An 18,207-nucleotide genomic window follows, 5' to 3' on the forward strand; every position below is an offset into this window, starting at 1 on the left:
TACAGTGACAAGTGACAATGACAAAGGGGGGGAGGGGACATCCCTAGAACCCCCCCGCTGTCCCCAAATTCCCCAAAATTGGCGTTTTCAGGGGCTTTATCCCCATTTTTAGGGCTTTTACCCCCATTTCGGGGACACTGACGGTGACAAGTGACAATGACAGTGACAAGTGACAGGGACAGTGACAAGTGGGGGTCCCACCTTGGCCACCACGCTGCCCACGAGGACCAGGGAGGCCCCCCCGGGGTCCCCCGATGTCACCAGGGCCTTTGTCACCTCCTGTGTCACCAGGAACGTCCCCTGGGGGGGCAGCGGGGGGACATCGGGGGTGGCACAACCCCCCCAATGTCCCCAATGTCCCCAATGTCCCCCCAATGTCCCCAATGTCCCCCCAATGTCCCCCAATGTCCCCCAATGTCCCCCAATGTCCCCAATGTCCCCCCAATGTCCCCAATGTCCCCCCAATGTCCCCCAATGTCCCCCAATATCCCCAATGTCCCCCCAATGTCCCCAATGTCCCCCCAATGTCCCCCCAATGTCCCCAATGTCCCCCCAATGTCCCCAATGTCCCCCAATGTCCCCCAATGTCCCCCCAATGTCCCCAGTGTCCCCTCTCACCTCCAGGTTCACCCCCAGCACTTCCCGGAATTCCCGCTCTCCCATCTCCAGGAACATCCGGTCGCGGGTGATCCCGGCACAGGACACCAGGACACGGGGGGGAACCCCAAAGTGCTCCTGGGGGGACATTTGGGGACATCGAGGGGTCATTTGGGGTGAATTGGGGAGGATTTGGGTCCATTTTGGGTGGATTTGGGAATCCTGGGGTGGATTCGGGTTGGTTTGGGGCAGATTTGAGGGAGGTTTTCTTGGGATTTGGGTCCGTTTGGCTGCAATTTTCCAGGAACTTGGTGGGGATTTGATGGAAATTTGGGGAATTTGGGGGGAACTTGTGGGGATTTGGGAGTTTTGGGGGTGATTTTGGGGTGGATTTGGGTCTGGGTTGGGTGGATTTGGGAATTCTGGGGTGGATTTGGGTTAATTTAGGGCAGATTTGGGGGTTTTTTCCTGCAATTTGGGGGCATTTGGCTGCAATTTCCCAGGAATTTGGTAGGAATCGGATGGAATTTTGAGGAAATTTGTGAGTTTTGGGGAAATCACGGGGATTTGGGAGCTTTGGGGGTGATTTTGGGGTGGATTTGGGTCTAGTTTTGGGGATTTGGGAATTCTGGGGGGAATGCGAGGGAATTTGGGTCGATTTTGGAGGGAATTGTGGAGGTTTTCCTGCAATTTGGAGACGGCTGGCTGCGATTTTCCAGGAATTTGGTGGGAATCGGATGGAATTTTGGGGGAGTTTTTGGGAATTTGCAAGTTTTGGGGGAATTTGTGAGTTCTGGAGGTGATTTGAGCTGGATTTGGGTCTGGGTTGGGTGGATTTGTGGGGATTTGGGAATTCTGGGGGTGATTTGGGGTGATTTAGGGAGGATTTGGGTCGATTTTGGGTGGATTTGGGGGGGCTTTTCCTGCAATTTGGGGCCGTTTGGCTGCGATTTCCCAGGAATTTTGTGGGAATAGGAAGGAATTTGTGGGAATTTGTGAATTCTGGGAGTGATTTGGGGTGGATTTGGGAATTTTGAGGGCGACATTGCGCATATCGGGGGTCACTCAGGGACACTGCGGGACACTGGGGAGGGTGTGACACTATCGCGACATGTCACCGGTGGGGGGGAGGTGGCGGCGACATTACCTGCACCCCCCTCACCATCCCGGCGACGCTTTTGGGATCGGCCACATCCACCTGGAAAGCTCCGTGGTCGGGGGGGCAGTTCCGGGGGAGCCCTTTCGCTGTCGCCGCCGCCCCCGACATGTCGCGATCGGCCACGGCCACGCGCGCGCCCTCGCGGGCCAGGCGGCCGCTCACGGCGCGGCCGATGCCGCTGGCGCCCCCTGGCGGTTCGGAGGGCCAATGAATAACCGGGGTCATTGAGGGGTATGGGAACCGCCCCTGGCGCCCCCTGGCGACCCGGAGGACCAATGACTGCCCGATGGCACCAGTGGGGACCACTTTAACCAGTGACCCCTCCCAGTGTCACCAATAACCCCCCCAGTGTCACCAGTGGGGTCTGTGACCCCTCCCAGTGTCCTCCCAGTGGCACCAGTGGGATCTAGTGTCACCAGTGACCTCCCCCAGTGTCACCAGAGGGGTCTGCGACCATCCCAGTATCACCAGTGACCCTCCTAGTATCACCAGTGTCACCTTTAACCCCTCCCAGCGTCCCTCCCGGCGGTCTCCCCGCCCTAAGTTCCCCCCCACTCCTCCCCTGGTGGTCTGCCCTTCCCTCTCACCCCCAAAACTCCCCCAAATCCCCCCCAAAACCCACCCGTGACCAGCGCCACGACCCCCGCCAGTCGCCCCGCCGACCTCCCCAACATGGCGGCGCCGGAAGTGAAAACCGAGACGGAGGCGCGCACGCCGCGCCGCTCTGCCCGCACCAACTCTATCGTCAGTCCTCCAGCCGGAGCTTTTCGGCTTGCCCGGGTTTTTTTCCCCCCTTTTCCCTGATTTTTCCCCTCCCATAAACACCTGAATCCCATAAACACCTGAATCTCCTCGTGGCTGCCGGGGGTCCCCCAGCTCCGCTGTCGCCCCTCTCTGCTCTCCCCACTCCGGGGGCCCTAAAAAAGGGGCTCGTCGCGTCCCCCCCCGCCGGCACCGGGCTGACAATGGGGGCGGCGGGGCCTGACCCCGCAACACCGACCCCCACCGCGGGGGGGTCCCCGCATCCCCCCGCCCACCTCCCGCCTCTGCCGGGAACCCACCCCGGGATCCCCCCAACAAAACCAAACCACCTCCCGGGGACCCCCCGAGGTCCCCCCGAGGGCCATTTGCGGCTCAGCCCCAAACATCCCCCCCAAAACCCCCCGCACACCCCCAACTCATCGCACCGAGCTCCCCCTCCCCGCCCACTCAGGGGGGCGATGCTCCTCCTCTTCCTCCTCCTTTGCCTCTGCCCGCTCCTCCTCCCCCCGCTCCATCCCCCGAGCCGGGAGCTCGAGGTGAGTTGGGGGCCCCGATGGCAAAGGGGCAGAGGGGAAGGAGAAGAGGGGCTGGGAGCCCCAAAGTGAGCGAGAGAGGGGGTGGGTCACTGCCAAAGCAGCGGGGGGCGACGGGCAAAGGGTGGGAGAGGGGAAGAAGGGGAGGTGGGAGAGCGGCAAAGGGGTTCCCGTGGGGGTCCCTTCGTGTCCCCACAGCTCGATCCCTGGAGAGGAGGGACCCCCGGGCCCCAGCGGCTGATGGGGGCCGGGATGTTTGTTGGGAATTCCCGGCAGGCCGAACAAAGGCCCCGGCCACGCGTCGGGAACTCTTTGATTGTCCCCAACAGAGGCGGGAGTTCCCCAATTCCCGCCCCCCAAAGTGGGGAGATGGGAGAGGGGGAAGCCTGGGAGTGTTTTTGGGGTGAGTGTTGGGGCTGTCGGGGGGCAGAGTGCTGGGGAAGGGGGTTTTGGGGGATGCCAGGGCCGAGGAAAGGGGAGTGCGGGGCTCTGGAGAGGTGGGATGGGGGGTCCAGGGAGATCCCCTGGCCAGGGGTCGGCGGTGTGGGGGAAAGGGAGGTCCTGGGGGTCGGGAGAATGGCCAGAAACCGGGGTTCAGGGGGTCCCCCCGTGTTCCAAAGAAAAGGGTCCTGTGGGTTGTGGAAAAGGCAGGCCTGGGGGTGCAGGGGGTAGCAGCGTGAAGGCAAAGCAGGGCCTGGGGGCTGGGAGAGGCGGGCTGGGCGGGAAAGGGGGTTGCAGGGGGGTCTTAGTGCAGAATAAGGGGGTGCCAGGGGGTTCCTGTGGCCAGGAATGGGGGTTTGGGGTGTCCCAGAGGGAAGGCAAAAGGGGGGATGTAGGGACTGGGAGAGGAGGCCCAGGGGGTCTCTCGGGTCCTTGTGTCCAGGAAAGGAGGGTGCAGGGGCCTCCAGTGTGAGGGAAAGGGGGTTCAGTGGGTGGGGAGAGCCGGGATGTGCAGGAAGGGCAGTTCGGGGGGTGCCGGGTGTTGAGGAAAGGAGGGGTTGGGGAGTGGGAAAGGCAGGAGTGGGGGTGGAGGGGGTGGCAGGGTGAAGGAGAAGGGAGGGTGTGGGGACTTGGAGAGGTGGGATGGCTGGGAAAGGGGGTGCAGGGGGGTCCTGGAGCTGAGGAAGGGGGTGAGAGTCCCAGTGGTGGAGAGGAGGTGCAGGGGGGTCCTGATGGGCAGGAATGGGGGTCCAGGGAGTGCCAGGGTAAAGGAAAAGGGAGTCTGGGAGAGGCAGGATGGCCGGGAAAGGGGGTGCAGGGGGTTCTGTAGCCAGGGAATTGGGTGCAGGGGGTCCTGGTCTGGATAAGGGGGTGCAGGGGGGATCTGGTGTCAAGGAATGAGGCGTTCAGGGGGTCCCTGGGCCACTCCAGGAGCACCCTGCAGGATAAGGCAGGAGTGGGGAACTGGAGAGACAGGGAGATTTGGGAGCCCTGGGACACTGAAGTGGGGAGCCTGGAGAAGGGAGAGTGCTGGGACCCCCGTGAGCCCAGCCAGGGAGACCCCAGAGAAAGGGGAGCCCAGAAAAGGGGGACCCCCGGGATTTCTGGGACCCACAGCAGCCTGGAGAGGGCGAGACCCCAGAGAAGGGGGACTCCTGAGAGCCCCAGCACCCCAAAGCAGAGTCAGGGGAGAAGGTACCCCTGGGGCCTCCAAAACCCCCCTCATCCCTAAGCAGAGGGACTGTGGAGAGGGGGAAACTGCAGGACCCCCAGCAGCCCAGAGAAGGGGGTTCCTCAGAATACCAAAGTGGGAAGACCCCTGGGATTCTTGGGACCCTCAGCAGCCCAGAGAGGGCGGGACCCTGGAGAGGGGGGACTTCCAATACACGTGGGACCCCCAGCAGCTGAAAGAGGGGGGACCCCCAGAACCCCAAAGTGGAGAACTTGAGAGGGGGAACTCCTGGAAGGGTGTTTTTGGTCTGAACCTTGAAGGTCTGTGGTTTTTTTTTTGAAACTTGATGTTTAGGAGGTTTTTATGGACACAGGGTGCCCAGTGACTTCTAGAGATGGACTTGGGCGGGAGGAACCCCCAACCCAATGTGCTCACCTCTTGTTTTTCCCCCCACAGCAGGATTTCTCCTTCCCAAAGCTTGGCCAGATGAAGGAGGCTGCGAGGAAGAGGAAGATGCCACGGGCCCCCCGGGCAGGTGAGGAGGAAGTCAGTGCCTCTTTGCCCTGTCTTGTCCTGTATCTGCCAGCCCAGCATCGCCCCCGGCTGCAGGACAACCCCGCTGCCGCCGCCGTCCTGCCGGGGCCGGATTTGGGGGGATGTCCTTGGCCTTCCCTCTGGGCCGGAGGCAAATCCCCTCCCTGTCCTTCTTCCTTCCACTCCTTGTTCCTTTTCCTTCCTTCTTCCTGCTCCTTGTTCCTTCCTCTCCTTCCTCATGTTTTTTCCTTTCTCCTTCTTCCTTCTCCTTCCTTTCTCTCCTTTCTCCTTTTTCTTTGTTCTGTCTTCTCCTTCCTATTCATCATTCCTTGTCTCCTTGCTCCTTCCTTCTCTCAGGACCAGCATGGCCAGCAGGACCAGGGCAGTGGTTCTTCCCCTGTACTTGGCACTGGTGAGGCCACACCTCGAGTACTGTGTCCAGTTCTGGGCCTTCTTCTTGCTTCCTTCCTTCTTCCTTCCTTCTTCCTTCCTTCTTCCTTCCTTCTTCCTTCCTTCTTCCTTCCTTCTTCCTTCCTTCTTCCTTCCTTCTTCCTTCCTTCTTCCTTCCTTCTTCCTTCCTTCTTCCTTCCTTCTTCCTTCCTTCTTCCTTCCTTCTTCCTTCCTTCTTCCTTCCTTCTTCCTTTCTTCTTCCTTTCTTCTTCTTCTTCCTTCCTCTCTGTGTTTCTTTTTCTTCTTGTTCTTTCCCTTCATATTCCTTCCTCTCCTTTTTTCTTCTCTACCCTCCTTCCTCTCCATCTTCCTTCTCCTCCCCCTTCCCTCTGGGCCAGAGGCAAATCCCCTCCCTGTCCTTCCTTCCTGCCCCAGGCCCCGAGCTGAGGACGGAGGGCACAGAGGACAAATCCCCCCGGCAGACCCTGGTGGGAGAGGCCGTTTTGAAGGGCTCCACAGCGCAGGAAGGCAGCAGGGAGGAAAAGGGCAGGAGATCCCTCAGGAGGAGGGGCTCCAAAGCCAGCCCAGGGTGCTCTGTGGAGGAAAGACTCAGCCTGTGCCAGGAAGGCGGCCGGAGCTTGAGCCTGAGCTGTGAGCTGGTGGTCTCTGAGCAGCCTCCCAGCAGGGAGAAGCCCTTCAGGTGTCTGGAATGTGGGAAGAGCTTCAACAGCAGCTCCAAGCTCCTCGCCCACCAGCGTGTCCACACAGGGGAACGGCCCTACGAGTGTGAGGAATGTGGGAAGACCTTCCTCTATAGCTCCCACCTCCTCACCCACCGCCGGGTGCACACGGGGGAACGGCCCTACAAGTGCTTGGAATGTGGGAAGGGCTTCAGCGTCAGCTCCCGCCTGATCCGCCACCAGCAGATCCACACTGGGGAACGGGGGCCTCGGCCCTACAAATGTGGGGAATGCAAGAAAAGCTTCACATACAATTCTGACCTCGTCACCCACCAGCGCACGCACACGGGGGAGAAGCCGTACGAGTGTGGGGAGTGTGGGAAGAGGTCTCGGAGTAGCTCAGATCTCCTCAGGCACCAGCGGACACACACGGATGAGAGGCCCTTCCGCTGCACCGACTGTGGGAAGGGCTTCAAACAGAAGTGCACCCTCGTCACCCACCGGCGCATCCACAGCGGGGAGAGGCCCTACAAGTGTGCGGAGTGTGGGAAGAGCTTCACCCACAGCTCTGACTTGACCAGACACCAACGGACCCACCAGTAAGGGAAGCCCTACGAGTGCCTCGACTGCGGGAAGAGCTTCATCTGCTGCTCCAACTCCATCACCTGTCGGAGGACTCACCTTGGGAACAGGCTTGGTGACCCACATTCCCAGTGACCCACCTTGGGAACAGGTGACCCACATTCCCAGTGACCCACATTGGGAAGACCCCTGGCTGGTGGACTGTGGCAGGATAGTCCCAGCCTGGCCAGACCCAAGGTCCAATCAAGCTCATAATCAAGCTGTCATGCAAGATCAACTGCTGGAGCCAGGCTGTTGTCTCGGTGTTAACTCTGCTCAAACCATCCTGGTTGGTCCAGCGTTGAACACACACCCTGCTGGTTGAAGTCTGAGTTGACAGATAAGCTGAGAGCTGGCCTGGAAAGGTGGACCTGGCACTCAATCACTTTATCCTATAAAAAGTCCAGTCCCCTCTCATGCAGTCGGGTTCTTTCTGACAAAACCCTCCCTGGGGGGTGTGTGGAGATTCCTCCCTTGGCTGGGGACGCCCTCCAAGGTCACTCCTCGAGGCTGAGAGGAAGAGATCTCCCCATGAGTGTTGGTCTGGGTGAGTTACATCAGATCTCTACTTAATAATTATTTCTGTTTGCCAGCTTTAATAGAACTGCTTCAATAAATGCTTTGTTCCAGTGCCCTGTACTGCTTTATGCTGTATTAGACTCTACTAGTAGACTTTTAGTGTTTATATTGTTTTAGTGTTTCTGTTGTGCAGTAAATAGTTCTGATTAAGGGTTTTTGTCTGATCATTTGTATAAAGTACATTTTTCATCTTATATAAATATTCTTGTTTTGCCATCATTAAAACCTGTGGGACAAAGTGGTTTAAGAGCTCTTTAATTCCTTTAAATTTAAACTGTGAACACAGTCTGGGGCTAAGAGAGGATTCAGCTGCACCCAAACCCTTCCCTGGGAAGGAGTTCAGAAAGCCAGGGAGTCCTTTCTGCACCTCCAGACTCTCTGGCAAGGATTTGCTTTTTAAAACTTAGTCTGAGCCTTCCACTCTCCCGTGACGGGGTCTCCACATCCTCCTGGTTCCCCTTGTGTCGTGGTTTTACCCTGGCCAGATGCCAGGGGCCTGTTGAAACCACTCCACTACCCTCCTGTCTGAGTGTAAAGAGACTGGAATGTTTTGCTAAGGAGGATGAGTGATGAAGTAGACCAAAGTCCTCTCTCTCAGCAATTGTAAATCCAAAATTAAGAGGCTCCAATCGAGGAAGTATGGAAAAAAGGAAGAGATAACAGCCCTTTATTAAAGGATATTTGTGTATTGGCAAAACCAGCAAAAGAACACAAAACCAACTAAACAATAATCCTGTGCCCAAAAAGTCCCCTTCAAACAAAGGAAACAGTTTGATACTTCCCTGTGCTCTGGCGCAATTCCAATCCCGGTTGGCAGGAGCTGTTGGATCCCTGGAGGGGCGGGGCCTGCAGTGCTCGGTGTTGGCCAGCAGGGGGCGCTGTTGGATCCCTGGAGGGGCGGGGCCTGCAGTGCTGGGTGTTGGCCAGCAGGGGGCACTGTTGGATCCCTGGAGGGGCGGGGCCTGCAGTGCTGGGTGTTGGCCAGCAGGGGGCGCTGTTGGGCCCCAGATCGCAGCAAAAGCCAAAAATGGAGATTTTCCCCCAACGAGGAGGGGAAGGGGAAAAGGGGAAAGAAGGGCGGTTTCTTTCCCACTAAACTCACGCTGTCTGTGCCTGGCTGTGGTCAGGACTCCCCTTTTTTCGTTGGTGAGCACAAAACTCTCCGATGGAATCTGAGCAGACTGGGGCTGGAGACAGAGCAGCGTGCAGGCAAGCCGAGGCCGGAGAGCAGCCAGATGATCAGGTCGAGAGCAAAATGGCCTCAGAGCTTTTTCCAACACACCCCCCCCTTGCCTCCGTTAAGGCAAAAAGTGAAGTGCCACTTTCCAAGGAGAGGAGGGGAGAAAAAAACTCCTCATGCCCCCCCCCTGCCCCAGGGAGAGCTGTCAGGCTGGAATGTAGTTCTGCCAGCCAGCTCCTTTGGGTAGGTAATCACCCAAGGCAGAAAACTGTCCTCCCCATTCAACATCCCTCCCCCACAGGCAGCAGGGGAAAGAAAATTCCCCTTGGTTTTTTAGAATAAGTAAACCCATGACACTGGGGAACAAATCCCCCAGTTTATTTCCCCCATCTCTACAGAGAGTGGAGGCAAAGAAAGAAAACAGAAATCTTATCTGGGCATGCAGGGATGAAGTTGGAAAAGCCAAAGCCCAAATGGAACTGAATCAGGCCAGTGATGTCAGAGACAACAGGAAGGACTTCTTTAAGTCTGTAGGTGACAAAAGGAAAAGCAGGGAAAATGTGGGCCCATCTCTCAACAAGATAGGGCAGCTTGTTCCACAGGACAGGAAAAAAGCAGAAATACTGAATGTCTTCTTTGCCTATGTCTTTCCTGGCTTTTCCCAACCTTCAGGGATCAGGACAACTGACTCTAGGAAACCCTGTTCCAAAACAGGCCTTGGACTAGAGCACCTTAGTCTTTCCGTGATTCTGTGCAGAGGGTGAGCAGTGGCCACCAGCAGAGCAGGGCCATACCCACAGTGCAGCCTGTGCCAAAGCACACACAGCATAGAGGGGCTCCTCCGCCAGAACCAACGGCAGTCGCCATCAAGACTCCAGGATGTGTCGTCGTTTTCTTCTGTTCCCCCTGCTGGCTTTGCTTCTCCCATTCCCCCATCCCAAGGCTGTCCCCTCTTCTTCCCTCTGCTTGCCTCTGGGACAGGTGGGGACCTGTCCAACTTTGGCAGAAAGGGCACGGCTGCCACAACTGTCCCGACATTTGAGGAGAACTGCTGCGTTTGGTGACAGAATTGGAGCTCTTTGGGCCTAGGTGGGAGGGATGAGAAGAGTCATATTTTTGAAGGCTTCTTAAGGCTTTCTTCCTGGGCCGGGAGTTAAGACTTCTCTCTCTGCCCTTGCTCTGAGTGCAAATCAGTCCAGCAGACATCTTCAAGGCTGAAAGAGAAGCCAGGCCTGAAGGCCGAGCCAGAGCTGTCCTCTGCTCCCTTCAGCTCTGCTCACAGCTGCATCTTCAGCCTGTCCCAGAGGCCAGGCAAATGTGTGCCCTTCCTCTGGGAAGGCTTGAAGCACAGTGGTGTTAAGATCATGGCCTCCAGGTGAGCTATTGCTGCTACTCAGTTGCCAGACTCTTGCAGTGCTTTCGAGCCCTCCTCTTTGTGTTCTGGGCAGAAGATAGTGGGTGAGCTCCTGGTAGCCATAAACACAGGCAAATCCCTGATCCTGTGGGAAGCAGACCAGTTTGTAGCCTGCAGAAAAAAAGGGAAATTTCTTCAGCCTGCTTGCAGTCCACTGTAGTGTCCCTCCCCTGAGAAAACTGGTGCAAAACCTCTGGTCCTTCACTTGGTGTTGTCATTGGGACAAAGTGGGACAAGATGTGTTTGAAAGTTTCTTCCTGCCCTGCTGTGTGCTGCCCGTTGGCTGGTGGAGGAGCAGAGCAGAAATTCACTGTTGGCATCTGGCAAAGCAGCAGGAGAGAGCAGTTGTGAGGGGAAGGGGGGTGAGGTGTCTGCTCTTCAAGAGGGACAAGACAAAGGAGTTGGGGAATTGTCCTGGAACTCTGGCATGGAAGGCTTGGAGCGCTGGGTGGGCATTTCTTGAGAGCTGTGGTGGCCCCACTTCGTCCTGAGCCTCATTTGATGGCAGTGTGTCCAGAGGCAGTCCGGCTCCAGGCTGAAGCAAAAAGCCAGAGCGGGTGATGCGGGAGCTGCTCCAGCGCCTACCGCAGCCTGCGGCCCGGTGGGAGCGTCCCGGGCCCTGCCCCGGGGCGCCCTGAGGCGGGGCAGTGCCCACTCCCGCCGGCCGCCCTCACAAGGCCCAGGCCGCCTCCTTCCCACAAGGCCCAGCAGGGCCGCCCTCACACCTGCCCCGCCCTGCCCTGTCCCGCCCGGCCCCACCCTGCCCCGTGGCCTCTGTCACACCCCACGCTGACGTGCTGAGCCTTCCACCAGCCATTGTGACGCCACAGGCGCCAGTCGGGCACGGCTTTGTTGGTGCCCGCAGCCGGCGCCCAGAGCTGCTGTAGCCTCTCGGGGAGCAGCAGCACATCCCGCTCGGGGAGCATTGCGCGCCTGCATCGCCGTCTTGGCAGCTGCAGGCCACGACCACTGCGCAGGGCGACCTCGTCTGCCTTGTGCTTTCTACCCTGTGCCCGTCCTTATTCTCGCCCCCTTTGTCACCCTCCCCCTAAACCTCGCCCCGTCCCATTCCTCATCCCCACTTGGCTCCCGGCAGCCCGCCGGGGCCTTCTTGCCCTTCCTGCTGCTGGGAGCTCCAAGCAGGGCCATGCCGTGGCTTCTGAGCAAGAAGCGACGGCAGTCGCCCTCCAGCAGCCCCAGTGGGCAGCCCTGGGCTGCCACCAGCTCCAGCAGCGCCTCCCAGCTCCGGGAGCAGGGGCTGGGCAGGCTGCACCGCGCGGCCGCCCGCGGTGACCTGGGCTGGCTGAGGCGCTGGCGCTGGTACGTCAAGGTAGTCGGCATCGACAGGCCAGACCAGGAGATGCGGTGAGTTCTGGGCCACGCTGATGGCACACCTTGGCTGCTCCTGAGCCAAGCTGCAGTAGTCCTCGGCAGCCCTCTCTTAAGGACAAGGCTTGAAAAGTGACATTTGCCCTGTCAGCTGGGACAGGGAACTCTTGAGCTTTTCACTGCTCGGAGCTGCCGGCCGGGCTCCAGCGCTGTTGCAAACGCGTGTTGCCCACCTGCCCCTTGGCCGTGCTCTCGCTGCAGGGCTGTTCTGCAGCTGCTCAGCCCTCACCTGTTCTCTTCTGCCCTCTGGCTCATCAGGGCAGGGTTGCAGCAGCAGCAGCAGCAGGAGGAGCAGAGTCCGGGCAGGGTCCCCAGGGGGCTGGGTAGAGACACAGCTTGGGCTCGTCCTTTGTCTGTCTGGGTTAAGAGCGTCTGTTTAATTTTTAGGACACCTCTGCATCTGGCTTCAGCCAATGGCCATGCAGATGTCGTCAGATATCTGCTAAGAAAGAACAGCCAGCCCAACCTCGCTGACAACTTCAAGAGAACAGCCCTGATGAAGGTGTGTGGAATGCCTTCTGAGCTTGGAGGTGGGGCTCAGTGCTGGGGTGTTAAAGGGGAGGTGTCTGGCAGTATTCCTTGCAGGGCAGGGCCATAGAAACACACCTATTGCAATGGGCAGGGCACAGCCTCTGTTAGCTGATCTTTGCAGATGGTCTTCTATGGCAGCACTCAGGAGCTGAGGGCGTTGTGACAGAGGGGGATGGAAAAGTTGGAAGCCTTTCCCTTTTGGTGTGTTGTTGCCAGGCAGTCCAGCAGGAGCAGGAAGAATGTGTTGCTGTTCTGCTGGAACACGGTGCCGACCCCAATCTGGCAGATGCTGACGGCAACACTGCCCTTCACCTGGCTGTGCTCTCTAAAAACACAGCTGTAGCAGGGCTGTTACTGGAGCATCATGCCAACAGTGATGCTCAGAACCAGGTAACCTTGGCACGTGGCTAAAGCTGCTCTTTCCAACAGCTGCAGAGCTTGTCTGCGTCTTTCTAATGGGGATTCTTTCTCCTTTTAGTGGGGATTTACCCCCTTGAAACTTGCAGCCTTGCAACAGCACGAGGAGATTCTGGAGTGCCTTGTGAACAAAGCAGCTGACAGGCCTGCTCAAGCCCAGGGGGAAAGGTGAGGGCTTTGTCAAAACAGCCCCCGGGTGTTCTGGGTAGTCTGCAAGTGGGACCCAGACGAGGGGCGTGGCAATGAGCTGGGAAAAAGAAGGAGCAGCCCCGTGGAAGCAGTTCCCCGTGGGACTGGTGAATGCAGGTCTGCCCTTGGCTGCTCTCGTACCTCAGGGGCTCTCGTCCTTTGCCCGCTGAGGTCTGCAAGAAAGCCTTGTCTGTGGTGCCCTCCCCACACCCAGAGCCAGAGCCCCGGGGAAACTTGCCAGTAGCTCAGCAGCGTGGCTGCTCTGCAGGCCAGGGGGGTTTGAGGCACGGCAGAGTTGGGGCGTTCAGTGCTCTGAAGGGAAGCGCTGGGGGAAAGAGAAGCAACACTGTCCCAGGGGACACGAGGGGCTCCGAGCACAGAAGGAGAAAACTTCCTGCCATGGAGATGGTCAGGGGGTCGAAGGGCTTGCCCTGGGAGTTTGTGCAGCCGCATCTGGGGGCACTTTGAAGAGCAGTGCAAGGAGCCCTGAACAGCATGGCCTGAGCTGGTAGTTGAGGCTGCTTTAGGGAGGCCCCTTGTAAGAGAAATTCTCCAATGCTTCCATGGACTTGGCTTTGCTTTCCCGGAGCTTGTAGGAAAGGGGGGAAGAGCTGTTTTGGGAGCAAGCAGGGGAAAACTGATGCAGGATCAGACATGTTTCCGATGAAATTTTGCATGCTTTAGGACTGCTCTTGTGGTTCCTGGAAGCCATGGGGCTCACCTGGAGGAAGATAATCTGCGCTTGCAGGAGGAGCTGGACAGGGCTGGCGCGGAGGTATGGAAAGCCTGTCCCCACAGGGAGAAACCTGGGGGTGCCTGTTGCTTCCTATCCATCCTGAAAACGGACAAACCAGTGTTCATTGTGTTCATTGGGGAGTAGAAGTGAAGCTTTGAAGGGACTTGAATGGATTGCAGTTCTTTGGGCAGAGGGGATGCACACAGACATGCAGCACCTGAGTTCTTCAGCAGCAGCTGGCTCCTCTCTGGAAAAGCTCCCCTGACAACTGTGGATTCTTCCCGTGATTTTACAGCTGCAGGAGGAGGAAGAAAAGCATCTTCAGTCTGAGCATTGTGTTCCTGACTTGAAGACTGCCTTGGATGCCAAGAGAAGAGAAGCAATAACTTCCTCCCAGGAACTGCAGGACCTCCTGGAAGAAGACGCGCAAGAGTAAGAGAGTAACCCAGTGAAGCGAGGGGTCTGTGGCTTTGGGGGATTGGGTGGAAACAGGGGGACAGTCAGTGGGATTTTGAAGGACACTTCTGCTGTGGCTTCTGTTCCTTAGCACAGTTTGTCTGGCATTGGATTTTCTGGTAATAAGAGCTGTATTTCTTCTTAAGCTTTGCCAGTGAGAACAGCAGATTGGAAGGCACTGTCCAGCAGCCAAGCGAGAGCGTTGAAGCCCTTCCGAGAGCCCTGCAAGCCTCTGCCTCAGTAAGCTGGTCCTAAATTTCCCTTTCTGTGACTCTTGAGCCTAGTTGCCTATTTCTGTGGGGCAATTGCCAGATGAAGTTTTCCTGGAGAGCCTGGGGAGCTCAGTTTCTGCCTTCTCCTCAGCAGAGGCTGCTCAGAAAGCAGCCTGGTCCTTTCCCCAGCTGCTACAAAAGCCCTGAGGGTATTTGGTGTGCTGGACACTGGAGGAATTCTTAGATTCTAAATGAGGAGTTTCATCATGAGCTCCAAGGGACCCAGAAGTATTGCTGCCAGAAGTGTCTCCCAAATTCTTAAGTAGGTCAAAAGTTTCTTCTTTCTGTGGGGGAATTTTTCAAGTGTTTTCTAGGCTCCTTTCCAGTAGATGATAAATACAGTTGCCATGGCCACCCCCTTGAGAGGTTTTCCCAGAATTCACTGCCTTTAGATCATGCTGAGTTTCCTTTTCTTTTTTTTTTCTGTGCACAGGGTGGTGAACTTTCCCAGCAGCTGGACATGGAGCCTGGAACAGGCATGCAGCTCGAGGCCCTAAACCAGGCTTTGCAAGAAGAGCTGTCCACTCTGCTTGGGAAGTGTGAACAACTGGAGAAGAGCAAATGTCAGCTGCAAGAAGAGGTGACAAAACTCCACCACCATTTGGAGACTTTGGTGCTGGATGGCAGCCAAAGAGAACAGTGTACAGGAGAGGTGGCAGAAGGAGCTGACCAGGAAAGAAGTGCAAAGCTACAAGAGGTCAGCCTCGTTTTGCAAGTAAGTGAATTTCTCCCCAGTGTCCACAGACTCTTCATTAGGAGCTTTGAAGCAGAGTGCTCATTTGGGCTTCTTTCCCACTGCAAAGAATTGTTTGCCCTGGTAGCTCCTGGGTTGTGCCTTGATTGCTGCTGGGAGTGAGGAGGCAGAGCCGCCTCTCTGAGTAAGGCTGGGCCCTTGGAACTGGGTGTGTGCAATTTTGTGCTGGGCAGAGCTCTCTTTTTCTTGTGGTGGTTGAAGGTGCACTGTCTCCTTCAGGCACAGGCAGCCCACCAGGCCCCATTAGGACGAACCAGAGACAGTCATTGTGTTTCCATGAGAATTCAGTTGGAAGAAAGGATTAGAAATCTGGAAAGTGAATTGGAGAGGATCAAAAACACCCAACAAGAGAGTGCTTCTCGTAAAGAAGCAGCACAGGGAGAGATGGGGATGTACAAAGAGCTGTATGTGGAGGAAGTGAAAACCAGAAGATGCCTTGCCAAGAAACTGGAAAGGTAAGTCTTTGCTTGTTTGGAGTGGTAATAAGAGACTCCTTTTTCTTCCTGCATTTTCCTTGGGAATCCATCTTCTCCATCTGGCCAGCATTATTGCCCTCCATTGGCCACCAGGGTCTGATGGAGTTGCCAAGACACTTGATGTTTGAAAAGTCGTGGCAGTCAGGGGAAGTCCCAGGTGAGGGGAAAAAGGGAAACCCACTGTGCCCATCTTTGAATGGGGTAGAAAGGAGGGCCCTGGGAACTGCCAACCTGTCAGCCTGCCCTCTGTGCCTGGGGAGGTGATGGAAAAGATCCTTCTAGAAGCTCTGTCAAGGCACGTGGATGACAGGGAGGTGATTGGAAGCACCAGCACAGCTTCGCCAAGGGCAAGTCCTGCTTGACCGACCTGGTGACCTTCAAAGATGGAGTGACTGCCTCAGTGGACAAGGGCTACCTATGTCATCTCCCTGTCATTCTGGAAAGCCTTTGACACAGTCCTCCACAACATCCTTCTCTCCAAAGTGGAGAGAGACAGACTGGATGTGTGGACTGTTAGATGGATAAGAAATTGGGTGAACAGTGCCATGCAGAGGTGGTGATCAATGGCTCAGAGTGCTGAGGGCCATCAGTGCCGAGTGGTGTCCCTCAGGGGTCTGGACTGGGCCCAGTGTTCTTTAATGTCTTCACTAATGATCCAGAGGAAGGGATGGAATGCGCCCTCAGCAAATTTGCAGCTGCCACCAAGCTGAGGGGTGTGGTTGACACAGCTGATGCCACCCAGAGGGCCCTGGACCAGCTGGAGAAGTGGGCCCATGGCAATCTGCTGATGGTTTACCAAGAGCCAGTGCAAGCTGCTGGCCGTGGCTCAGGGCAGCCCCTGTATCAGTGCAGGCTGGGGGATGAAGAGGGGCAGAGCAGCCCTGCCGAGAAGCCCTTGGGCTGGAGGAGAGGCCGGACATGAGCCGGCGATGTGCGCTCGCAGCCCAGAGAGCCAATTGTGTCCTGGGCTGCGTCCAAGGCAGCGTGGCCAGCGGGTGGAGGGAGGGCATTCTGCCTCTCTGCTCTGCCCTTGGGAGAGCCCAGCTGGAGTGCTGCATCCAGCTCTGGGCTCCTCAGCACAGCAAGGACCTCCAGCTGTTGGACTGAGTCCAGAGGAGGCCACCAAGGTGCTTGGAAAGATGGAGCACCTCTGCTAGGAGGAAAGGCTGGGACAATTGCAACCCTTCAGCCTGGAAAAGAGAAGGCTTTGGGGTGACCTAATTGTGGCCTTTTGCGGTGTGAAGGGAGCCTACAAGAAGGATGAGGAGAGTGCATTTAAAAGAGCAGGTAGTGAGAGGACAAGGGGGAATGGCTTCAAAGGGAAAGAGAGTAGGTTTAGATTTGATCCTAGGAAGAAATTGGTTGCTGTGAGGGTGGTGAGGAACTGCAACCGGTTGCCCAGAGAAGCTGTGGATGCCCCATGGCTGGAAGTGTTCAAGGCCAGGTTGGATGGGGTTGTGAACAAGCTGGTCTGGTGGAAGGTGTCCCTGCCCACAGCAGGAGGCTTGGAACTGGATGATCTTTAAGGTCCCTGCCAAGCCAAGCCATTCTAGGCTTGGATGCTGTCTGTGCTGTTTCTGTGAGACTGTGGGGGAAAGGCTGGTTCTTCCTGTGTTTCATGGTTTTCTTGACTAATTTGCTGTGCAGGCTGGAAAAGCTTCTGAGGATAGAGAGGAGGAAACTCCGGGTTAATGAAGAGAAAGGAAGTCAGTCCCAGCTGGAAGAAATGAAGAAGAGATATTCTGAAAAGGTCAAGGAAGTTGATAGATTCCAAAGAGAGGTGAGCTGCGCTCTGGGTGGGGCTCTTTGGTTGTGGTGTTCCTTCTTTGGAAAGCTGGGGGATGCTTTCCCTCTATTTCTTGTCATGTGGATGTTTTTTTTCCCTTGGCTGCATTTTGGAGGTGATGGGCTTTTCTTAATGCTCCTCCTGCTGTTCCAGTGGGAGATGACTCGAACTAATCCAGGGTAGTTCTCCTTCTGGGGAAAGATGGAAATGTTGAGGGCAAAGCAGTAGGTGTAAGGGCTGATGGAGGCCAGGCTGTCCTGCAGAGGAGGGGCAAGCCAGGAGTGGCAGCCAGCCTGGCAGGGTGCGTGAGCTGAGGGCCAGGGAGCCGTCCCACAGGCCCTGAGCAAGAAGAGCAGAACAGGTCCCCTGAGAGTGAGCGGGGTCAGCCAAGAGTGCAGATCCCCCGGCTGGGCCTGAGGGATGGGCAGGTCTGCCGTCCTGGCAGGACATCACGTGCATGGGCTGAGAGCAGTGGGGCCCAGCTCAGGCCTGGCTGCAGCTGGAGGGAGGCTGTGACAGCGTCCTCTGGGTGTGCCAGATGAATTGCTGCCCTGGCAGAGAGGGGAGGAACAGCGCTGTCACTGGCAGGGCACCATCAGCCCCTGAGCCCTGTCTCAGGCACGAGCTGAGCAGGAGGCACTTGAGGTTTGGCTTTTCTGCACAGTGTTGTTGCTGCCCAGGGCCCAAGGAGGACAGGGGCCTCCCAGGGGAAAATCTGTCCCTTCTTGCTCACGGGGAGCTGTTTCAGCCCATCCTGTGGCGGGGAGCCAGAAGGACTGTTCCCAGCAGTGCTGTTGAGGCTGCTGTGCCTGTGCAGCAGTGGCACAGAACCTCTGATCCCTTCTCCGCTCGTCACTCGGATCCGTTGCTAAAGCGGCGTCTGTCAGAGCCACGCTTGGGTTTGAAGGCATCCCTGTAGAATGGCTTCCTGCCTTTGCAGTCATTCCTTTGGAGTCCAGAAGCTTGGAGCATTTTTGCATGAGGAACTCCAAAAGGATGGGAAGCTGAGGAATCCTATGGCAAATGATGGGAAAGCTGTTCTTGCTGGAAAAGAAAAGCCTGGTTGCACTTTGTGTCTAGTCCTGAGCCAGCAGATGATGAATAAAGTCTCCCTGGGCACCCCCTTTTGAGGTTTTCCCA

The 18,207-nt window shown here is 57.0% G+C and overlaps 4 protein-coding genes across 4 annotated transcripts in view; 2 read left to right on the top strand and 2 right to left on the bottom strand.

Moving 5' to 3' along the window:
• Window positions 1-18,207, bottom strand: part of LOC135405841 (zinc finger protein 239-like) — a 264,939-nt gene that overhangs the window by 192,018 nt on the left and 54,714 nt on the right. The window lies entirely within an intron of this gene.
• LOC135405847 ((3R)-3-hydroxyacyl-CoA dehydrogenase-like) lies at window positions 78-2,504 on the bottom strand. The gene is made up of 4 exons (XM_064640435.1): window positions 2,379-2,504; window positions 1,745-1,944; window positions 619-735; window positions 78-300 (listed from the first exon to the last, which is right to left on the bottom strand). The coding sequence occupies exons 1-4, from the start codon at window positions 2,428-2,430 to the stop codon at window positions 118-120; spliced, it is 552 nt and encodes a 183-aa protein (XP_064496505.1). The 5' UTR covers window positions 2,431-2,504; the 3' UTR covers window positions 78-117.
• Window positions 5,562-6,870, top strand: LOC135406274 (zinc finger protein 239-like). Its single transcript, XM_064640698.1, has 2 exons — window positions 5,562-5,568; window positions 6,023-6,870. The coding sequence occupies exons 1-2, from the start codon at window positions 5,562-5,564 to the stop codon at window positions 6,868-6,870; spliced, it is 855 nt and encodes a 284-aa protein (XP_064496768.1).
• LOC135405845 (ankyrin repeat domain-containing protein 7-like) lies at window positions 10,624-12,660 on the top strand. The gene is made up of 4 exons (XM_064640432.1): window positions 10,624-11,426; window positions 11,838-11,952; window positions 12,198-12,371; window positions 12,460-12,660. The coding sequence occupies exons 1-4, from the start codon at window positions 11,209-11,211 to the stop codon at window positions 12,568-12,570; spliced, it is 618 nt and encodes a 205-aa protein (XP_064496502.1). The 5' UTR covers window positions 10,624-11,208; the 3' UTR covers window positions 12,571-12,660.

Source organism: Pseudopipra pipra, chromosome W, assembly GCF_036250125.1.
Source record: "Pseudopipra pipra isolate bDixPip1 chromosome W, bDixPip1.hap1, whole genome shotgun sequence".
Classification (NCBI taxonomy): domain Eukaryota; kingdom Metazoa; phylum Chordata; class Aves; order Passeriformes; family Pipridae; genus Pseudopipra; species Pseudopipra pipra.

Excerpts from the sequence above, each read along its gene's own strand:
- LOC135405847 (XM_064640435.1), bottom strand. The coding sequence starts at position 2,430 with ATGTTGGGGAGGTCGGCGGGGCGACTGGCGGGGGTCGTGGCGCTGGTC. Across the intron at positions 1,945-2,378 it reads GGTCGTGGCGCTGGTCACGG|GGGGCGCCAGCGGCATCGGC; the intron begins GTGGGTTTTGGG and ends CCGAACCGCCAG. Across the intron at positions 736-1,744 it reads GGATGGTGAGGGGGGTGCAG|GAGCACTTTGGGGTTCCCCC; the intron begins GTAATGTCGCCG and ends ATGTCCCCCCAG.
- LOC135405845 (XM_064640432.1), top strand. The coding sequence starts at position 11,209 with ATGCCGTGGCTTCTGAGCAAGAAGCGACGGCAGTCGCCCTCCAGCAGC. Across the intron at positions 11,953-12,197 it reads AGAGAACAGCCCTGATGAAG|GCAGTCCAGCAGGAGCAGGA; the intron begins GTGTGTGGAATG and ends TGTTGTTGCCAG. Across the intron at positions 12,372-12,459 it reads ACAGTGATGCTCAGAACCAG|TGGGGATTTACCCCCTTGAA; the intron begins GTAACCTTGGCA and ends TTCTCCTTTTAG.